The sequence below is a fragment of the Vespula vulgaris genome, chromosome 2, assembly GCF_905475345.1.
Source record: "Vespula vulgaris chromosome 2, iyVesVulg1.1, whole genome shotgun sequence".
In the NCBI taxonomy this organism is placed as follows: Eukaryota; Metazoa; Arthropoda; class Insecta; order Hymenoptera; family Vespidae; genus Vespula; species Vespula vulgaris.
The window spans coordinates 15344254-15352878 of NC_066587.1; the positions used below are offsets into that span (position 1 = coordinate 15344254).

The 8625-nt window shown below is 37.0% G+C and overlaps 2 protein-coding genes across 3 annotated transcripts; both read right to left on the minus strand.

The window, feature by feature from the left end:
- Positions 1-1137: 1137 nt before the first annotated feature.
- Positions 1138-3459, minus strand: LOC127061385 (mitochondrial sodium/calcium exchanger protein-like). Of its 2 annotated transcripts, XM_050988204.1 has the most exons (3): positions 3346-3459; positions 3059-3172; positions 1138-1730 (listed from the first exon to the last, which is right to left on the minus strand). In XM_050988204.1, the coding sequence occupies exons 2-3, from the start codon at positions 3147-3149 to the stop codon at positions 1357-1359; spliced, it is 465 nt and encodes a 154-aa protein (XP_050844161.1). In that variant the 5' UTR covers positions 3150-3172; positions 3346-3459; the 3' UTR covers positions 1138-1356. The 2 variants fall into 2 exon arrangements, with proteins under 2 accessions (XP_050844161.1, XP_050844160.1); XM_050988203.1 differs by lacking the exon at positions 3346-3459 and having other exon boundaries at positions 3059-3338.
- Positions 3460-4333: 874 nt separating this feature from the next.
- LOC127072363 (mitochondrial sodium/calcium exchanger protein-like) lies at positions 4334-7787 on the minus strand. Its single transcript, XM_051012770.1, has 6 exons — positions 7720-7787; positions 6843-7168; positions 5704-5817; positions 5582-5662; positions 5328-5453; positions 4334-4664 (listed from the first exon to the last, which is right to left on the minus strand). Exons 1-6 carry the CDS (start codon positions 7785-7787, stop codon positions 4336-4338), a joined length of 1044 nt encoding a protein of 347 aa, XP_050868727.1. The 3' UTR covers positions 4334-4335.
- Between the last annotated feature and the right edge of the window lie 838 nt (positions 7788-8625).

Below are 8625 nucleotides of genomic sequence, written 5' to 3' on the forward strand. Positions count from 1 at the left end.
ACCTCCCCTCCCTACCCCCTTCGTTCCAACGCATTTCGGTAACACATTATCATCGATTCCGATCGATGCCATCATGAATCACGTTTCAAATTAGCTCTCACCGATATTCCCGGCCATTGCCGATAACCGTCACGCAGTTATATCGCACTGATTTTGAAACGAATTGGTATATTTTACGGTTGGTAATACCGTCTCGTTCGCCTCGCACAAATGATATTTGTATAATACCTAGATTAAAAGATTTTCTGAGGGACGAGAGAACGCAGTCGTATTGTTCGTTGACTCGTTTTCAAGATTACACCCTTTTCCTTCTCTGACGAGAAGGCTTCTTTAAATTACAAAAGGGTTCATAAAAAAGAGTCTCGACGTGACGACGATGCTCTCTCTCTCTCTCTCTTTTTCTCTCTCGTCCCTTCTCTAATAACAGATTCAATTACACTCGTGTACGCTCGCTACGAGAGATTCCCATGATGTGGAGAAGCATGCAAAATGTAAGAAGACGAGCAGAGTTAGTAGAGAGACTAGTGGCTGCGAACGTGACTCTTACCTTTACCTTATCGTAGCCACGTTTTACCTTCGCCTTTACCTTTGTAACCGGTGACCTCGTCCCCAAGGAAATGACCGAGAACGATCTAATAAAGCCACGGGACCTTCCGCTTCTATACTGCTTGCCCGAATATTTTTTTATGTCTTCCATATAAAAGCCGTAAGCGGCAGGATTGGGGATCCTTTATCGGCGATCAGGGGAATATTTCTGTACCGCTATATTTTCTCAAATATCATTGTATTTTTCACTTCGTCGTGTGTCCCACACGCACACATTCGAGTCTAACGCTTTCTCCTTTTATCGAAAATCGTCTGATCGATGTAATAGTTTAAATTTATTTAAATTTGTTTAAATTTGTTAAGTAAAAAGAAAAAGAAAAAGAAATCATATGATGTAACTATACGAATGAAGTCAAATTCTTATATTTACATATGAACATTTCAACTTCGAGTCACGGTTTTATCGTCGGTTTCTTCTTAATCTGAATATATCTGAAATAACAGTTAGGACAGAGAGGTAATATTTAAACGTGGAATCGATAGACATGGATTAATGAAAGATACCAAGAAAGAGTTTTATTATCGCAAGTGCAATTTATTCTCTCGTTCGATAACAGTAAGTACATTCGGACAAATACAAATATTCTCTCACATTTCTATCATCATGGTAATTCCATCGACATCGATCTATAGGTATACCATTAACGTAAAGAATACGTAAAAAAAAAAACGCATCACCATTTCCATATAACATTTCGTAGGATAGCATTACGCTTCAGAGAGAACGCTCTAGAGATAACGTTCGATTATTCATCGGCCGTCCGGCTCGTCCGCACGATGATCCGTTCCAAGGGGATGAATAACGTGGAACTCGCTGAGAAACTGAATGAGAATGAAAGCCAAATACAACGAATAAAGAAGATATCCATAGGAACGCCGTGCCGTCGCTGCTGTGATGTTCATGTAAATGATGGTAGTCAATAACGAACAGAATAGAAAAGTTAGACATCCCGGTGCCATGTTGCTCACACGAATTTTCGTTTTTAAATCCGAAGAAGATGCGGCTGCTATACCATAAGTCAATCCCAGTCCCAATAAAGTATTAAATATAGGACTGGCAAAACAGGCCGCATAACCAATCTTTGAGAAACCTTGCCGAGCTATCGTCGTATTGGATATCAAATCTGTAATGAGAGATTTTTATCGATAATATTTCATTATTGTTATTAAAGGACGATTTTGTAGATTTATCGTCGTTCTTAATTCGAATATTACGTCTATACGTGAACTAACAACAATATAAAATTCTATTCGGAAAACAGATTATGCCATTTGAAATAGAAAGCATTTCTTATATTCGAAATGTAATTACGGATTTTATTTGTCCTGATCGGACGCTAATTAAGTACTAATTGCAGTGTCATATGCACGATGTCTGAGACATTTTTAAATGCGATATGACATTTCATTATGTTATTCTTTATGGATTATAGAAATTATTGGAAATGATTTTGAAATTCTATTTTTTTTTCTTCGATAAGGAATAAAATTTTGTCACCCGATATAAACATAAATAAATAACGTCGTATATTCGCGTATATACTTTCTCTTCTCGCTTTATAATTTCATTTAACTTCCATCGAGTCTCATGGAAACTTTGTTTTCTTATCCGAGTCATCCTCGGTGCAATAAGCATGCTTGAAAAAGCTAGTTCGGTGTAATCGCATTTCATGAGACGAGAATAAACGTCGTTGCATGAACGGAAATAATTGAATTTGAGTTGAACGAGATACGAGGTATTAGATAAGTTCCGATTTCAGGACGATAATTGAGACGTCGAAATGAGCGATACCAAGTACAGTAGGAATGAAATTACGGTGCTTTGAGGTAAAACGATGTAGTTAAGAAAGTTTAAATTCGTTTCGACCGATAAAGTGGATGAACAATTCGATCGGAAAAGAATATTTTGTTCTGTTTTAAAAGGACAATGAAATATTACTAGAAGAATTAATTAACGTTCTTTAATGACATCTTTCCCTTTTATCTCGATTCTTCATCTCCATTCGTGGTATTTTCTAAATATTATCTATTAAATATTTTCTACGTCATACTTTTGAACAAAATAAACAGACGGAAATTTTTGCTTCATATCCGAAGGCAATCAATTTTTACATTTCGATTGAAATACAACCCCGTTTGTAAAAAACTGTTTGTAGTATATCGTTGTGTATCGACGAAACCTTTTCATCGATCGAACGTTATTTACTTTTTTTTTTTATCGAATGATCGATGTTCCGTATCGAAGGAGTAAATTAATTCCCGAAGGAATTTGTGAAAATAATCCGATCGTTAAAAAGATCGAATCGTAAAGTTGCGTACAGTTTAGAGAGCATTGTTATTTTCCATAAGTCATGAAATATCAAAACGAAGTCCTAGCGTTAGTTTCCGTAAACGCTGATAAGTATGCACGTTCGCTTTCTACATATGAAATACATTTTTCATATTAACTCACCCCCGATGCTATTACCCCAGGCAAGAAACGTGATTCCCAGCATGGCTTTTGAAATACTACAGGCAAATCCAATGCATCCTAGCACAGCCATTATTTCTCCAGCCACGAAATGAACTGTCAGCATGCCGATCAAAAATCCAAAAAACGCAAAAGCCTACGTTTATTAATTCGGGGATTACCTTTGTCAGAAGTTTTTCTCGATGATGAAACGTAAAAAATCGAAAAGAAAAATAAGAAAAAATTAATATTTTGTCAAAATTCTAAATAGAAGAAAAGACGAGACTCACATTATGATACTTCGGTATGCGATCCACGCGAGTCGTTAGAAACACAATTACACCAATTAGAGTGCCAAAAGCGAAGAATATCGGTAGTATCGGCACCTTGCCAACCTTCACTTGCCAGACTGCAAAGGAACGATGAAAATTAAATAGAGGTCAACACTTTTGACGGCAAACGATCGTATCGTCGACGATTCGTGACTAACGCCTCTTGGATTTCGTGTAAAATCAGCGGGAACGAGTTGACACGATATTCGTGTCTGACTAATGTTAGTAGAAAGGAGAAAGATTTGCACTTTTTATTCTCCCATTGCTCGTTTCGATATTTTTTTATCGATAGCATCTAATACTCGATTGCGAAACATATGTATACGTGAACATTTTGGGTCATCCATCGACGATACGTTTCGTTCACCGAGACTTATTTCCGTTCGACATATTTTCTTCCAAACTTTTATTTTGCCTCTCTATAACAAAATTCATGCATTCACGTCGATAAATTACTCGGTATATTTATCGTGCGGAAAACGCTGACACCCGCGATATTTTCCGAAATGCTTCGGTAGGAAAAAACCTTTTCTGTTTCTACCAACGAATAGACGATTTACCATATTAATTAATTGACTACAAGGAGAATAAGCATGGGATATATTAAAGGGAAGGAAAAACTTGAAAGAAAAAAAAAGAAAAGAGAAAAACGATGTGAAGACGGAGAAACGCGTTTGTCACGTAATATTAGGTCGTACAGCTCGGAGGAGTCATGAGCCATAAGGAAATTAAATGCGAATTAAATTTCCCTTGAACGTGCTAGGAATGTTTCTCTCCTCGCGGAAAATCATTTCTTCGAGGATTCAAGGCGGCCGTCGTTTATTGGTACACGTAAAAAGAAAGGAAGAAAAAGATAAAGAAAAAGAGAGGGAAGAGGAAAGAGAGAGAGAGAGAGAGGAAGAGAGAGAAAAAGCTTTCTACGTGTAGGCGTCTCGAGGATTAATGCGACTAACCGTTTAATAGAAACAACGCCACCGTCGGTGTCACACACAGCTGGAAGCAATTTAGCAGCTTGGACCAACCTCTCTTTTCTGCCGTAACGTTTACAACAGGTATAAATAATTGTAGGAGAAACCTAACAGGGGCACATAGAACCAGGATGATCTTAAAAAATCGGTTCGCTTGCTTCCAATCCTCTCTCGAAATCGGATTAATGTCGTAGAGAAATTCTTTGAAGAGGCCTCTTGGTCGTTCGGATACATCCTCGAATTCTCTATCAACCTTGATGCCATCACTACGAATTCGTGCTCTCTCCAATTCAGTGGAAATAGCAATGTCTGTGTTTTGCAAATATTTTTTGTTTTTTTGTTTTTTATCTCTTACAACCATGTGCACAGATATGCGTAGGAAAATTTTATAAACTCTTTGCGACAACGTAAATCGAATTTTTTTTCTTTACCGAGCAACCGAACGATCGTGAAACAAATTTACGTGTACCAACGAGAACTCTTTGTTCGGAAAAAGAGTAAACGAAGGAAAGAAAGAGAGAAAGAAAAGAAAAGAAAAGAAAAGAAAAGAAAAGAATGGAAAGGAAACAAAACAAAAGAAAACAAGACAGAAAGTAGGAACATCCAGTAGAAAGAAAGAATCGTAGACGATCCACGACAGAAAGTTGTTGAATAATTTAAAGAAAGGATAAAAAAAGAATAATACTATATTTTACGTGGAAGGATAATAATCGTGGATAGAACGAGTGACCTTTAACGTTTTCACTATGTAGATAGGATCTTGAAAATGGTTAAAGCAGGAATATATGTACACGTACGTAGAATAGTTCGGCCATCGCGTAAAGTCATTGGAGCGTATTCGATCGTACTTAATAAGAAAAAAGAGCCAACAATAATAACGAAAAAAATAAAAAGGGAAATAAGATAGAAAGAAAGAATAGAAAAAGAAAATAAAGACAAGTGGAAAAAGCGCGAGAGAAACGGAATTGGTACCGAGTTTGGCTCGGAAGCCAAAAGGACGGCTCCTCGTGGGAATCTGTGAGATGGCGATAGCGTCCGTATCTTTGTTCAGGAGATAAGCATGTAATACATCTGGATCTGGTACGCTTGGGATTCTACCTGAAAGCACGGGAGCGTGTCTCGAAAAGTAAAGGGATAAAAGGTGAGAGAGGAGAGGGAATGGATACTTTCCATGACGTTGTGCTCCTCTCGACGTTCGTTTTAGAACCGGCACAAGCGAAACGCACTTTTCACTTTTTCCTCTCGAGTATCACGCCATTGCATTATCACGACACCGACAATGAAGAGAACGTAGAGGAGAATGAAGCCTGTAATTATGAACGATATCAACGTTGAAATAGCAATTTACTGGTGTACGATGAAATTCTCTCGAATTTACACTTTTGTTGCTTCATTTTCACTTCGATCTTTGTGAACCAATCGGTGAACCAATTCCGTGATATTTCCAAAAGAAATATCGTGGCTGATTTAAATTTACATTTTAGTTTTGTTTCGAATGACAACGATGAAACTTATTAGTTATATATTTTATATTCTTTATCACGTCCGTAATAAATCGTGATCTATCGAATGATAGGTGGATATGTAATATCGAGCGAAAATGAAGCATCGGTAATCACGGGAGAAATTAAAATTATCCTGGCGTTCGTTTTGGATAATGACAAAAATACGAACGACGAGTCACACCCGCCCGCTTCGACGGCGTCTTTTAAACGGAACTGAATTCAGGTCAACGAGTTTTACTACAGACTATATATGAAATTCGAATCTTTCGCTGATTAATAGGTATATTCGTACTCGCTTTATTACGATCGGACTTTCCGGTAATGACGTATGTTGCAATTATTTCTTTTTTTCTTTTTCTATTTCACAAATTCCATTTCGTTTTCAATATAATATAATAATTAAATATATTAACCGTTATAATTAATCACTTAGTCGAATTTGCTCATACAAGGATTCATCATCTTGTTTTACGTTAAACCTTACAAGATCGATATTATACCATACCGAGAGTATTATCGAAAGGTTCTCTTCCTAAGTATTGGAAGAGTCTATGACCATGCGTGATGCTCGCCGAAACGGGATATAAATAATCCGATCCAATTTATGGCGGGTGAAAATCTTTGCTTGGCACGACAGAAACTATGCGAGAAAATGAAGAAGAGAGAAAGTACGAAAAAAAGAAGACAAAAAGACAAAGATAGAAAGGAAAAGGAAAAGAAGGAGGAAGAAGAGAAATTGCTGGAAAGTCTCCGAACGTCAGATTGCGTGGCTCAGGTCGGGAGACGAATTCTCTTCGGTCGACTTAATTAAATTCACCCTCTTTCGAACCTTTTTTTAAAGTTGTTACCATCGGTAACAGTAATAGTAGTAGCAGTAATAGTAGTAGTATTAGTATTAGTAGTAGTAGTAGTAGTAGTAGTAGTAGTAGTAGTAGTAGTAGTAGTAGTAGTAGTAGTAATAGTAGTATAGAAAAGCTCATACTTATGGCTTCCCATAGATGAACTCTCTCGTCGTGTACAACGTAAGTTATCCAACAGAGTGCTGCTATGTAAAAGCATGTATCTCTCATCAAGGACTTAAAATATACATGAAAAGGCTTGACCACGGCAACGGAACCCGCGATTATCGTTGTCACGAAGATTCCTGCGCTTATCAATTCCATAAACATGATTATAAAATCCTCGCTACGGCATACGAGAGACGTGAAGATGTCAGGCGTTCCGTTTCCGAATGCCAATATCATCACACCGGCCATATTTTCTGACAGATGCATAACACTGGCTATCACTGATAGGGATGGACAAAAGCTGGAATCAAGATAACGCGAAAAGGTAAAATTAATTCGACTCTTTTTTAGCTCGAATGAACGGTATCTTTTATGGATCTATTTTGGTTTTGTATTCTTTTCTTTCTTTATCATACGAAATAATTCCAATTTTTATATTTTTATATTTTATATTTTTACGATAAAGAACGATCGAGAAATATTTGAACCTTCAATATTATTAATAATAGTGAAACGTTCGTCTAAAAATGATGAGGGTCACAGTTCATCAAATTGTACGTTTTCTTCACGGTGACTTTAATCTCATCGTTACAAATTATCCACGACGTTCGTTTATTTAAGTCGACATTATCTCGAACGTTCGCGTTAACAGCGAAGTTAAATTAGACGTATAATCGAAATCATCGTCGAATTATCCTTCACATATTCAGCAACTTTATTAGTTCTAAAAGTGGCTCGCATCGATTACACCGACCACCTCGTCGTCGACGTCAAGTTGCATTTCTTTTTAATGGCGAGCCGTAAAAACGTTCTCGTTGTCGGTCTCTCAATTAAAATCACATCGTATTTTACCTGGAACTACCAGCAATTATGCTCGAAAGAAGCACAAGGTAAAGACGAACGGTAACGAAAAAGGCCATGATTAAAAATTACGTCAATTACTTATGCAATTGAAAATAATTGGTTCAAGACCCTAGTCGAATAAGTAATACTTTAATTTCGTAAACCAACACAAAAATACGACTACGATTACTGTTAATAGATTTTTTTAAGAAGATTCCGTTTTTAATTACATAATACCAGTTAGAATGTTCGTATTGATACCTGCCATCATCGATCAATAATCGAATAAAAAAGAACAAAAATAATACTAGATATCATATATATCTAAAAGCGATAAACTCTATCGATATTTCGCGATATATTGATGGCGTTCGATACACATATATACACGTAGGATTTCGCGGTTGGAAATCACGTACAATATCGTCAACCATGTCACGTAATCCGTTCATCGATTCGTGATTCGAAGAGAAAGAAAATAATTCGTTTACGGATTCTTAATTTTTCGAATGTAAACTCGACTTTCGAGAGATGCAACGTACCTCGCGCGTCGTATTTCTTATAAAGCACGCGTTATAAAAATAAATTTTACAAAGCTGTTTTAGTTTCTCTTTCTTTAAGTCCATTTATCGTCTTTCAGAGGCACCACACAATACCGAGAATTTCACTGATCGACCCAGCAGAGAAACTCAAGCGTATGTAGGAAAAGTCTACTTCGAATAAAAGCTGAAAATCGCCTGAGTGTGTTTAGCTACGCCCGGAGTAAAATGCTTCACGGTTCTCAACCTGATTTACGTGAAGTCCTTAACTTTTTGTTGCTCTCGTCCCTTTCTCTTGTCTCTCGCGAGCTCTTTCGCGAGCTCGCTCGTTCGTATCCCAATAATAACGATAAGTTTAAACGAATTTTCCGGTCGA

What these genes read in the sequence shown, in the direction of transcription:
- LOC127061385 (XM_050988203.1), bottom strand. Translation starts at nt 3,182, where the DNA reads ATGCTGACAGTTCATTTCGTGGCTGGAGAAATAATGGCTGTGCTAGGA. An exon ending in CTGGGGTAATAGCATCGGGG is followed by an intron (nt 1,731 to 3,058) that starts GTGAGTTAATAT and finishes CTCTCATTACAG; the next exon opens with ATTTGATATCCAATACGACG.
- LOC127072363 (XM_051012770.1), bottom strand. Translation starts at nt 7,787, where the DNA reads ATGGCCTTTTTCGTTACCGTTCGTCTTTACCTTGTGCTTCTTTCGAGC. An exon ending in TCATCTATGGGAAGCCATAA is followed by an intron (nt 5,818 to 6,842) that starts GTATGAGCTTTT and finishes AATTTAAATCAG; the next exon opens with CCACGATATTTCTTTTGGAA. An exon ending in GAGAATTTCATCGTACACCA is followed by an intron (nt 5,663 to 5,703) that starts GTAAATTGCTAT and finishes TCATAATTACAG; the next exon opens with GCTTCATTCTCCTCTACGTT.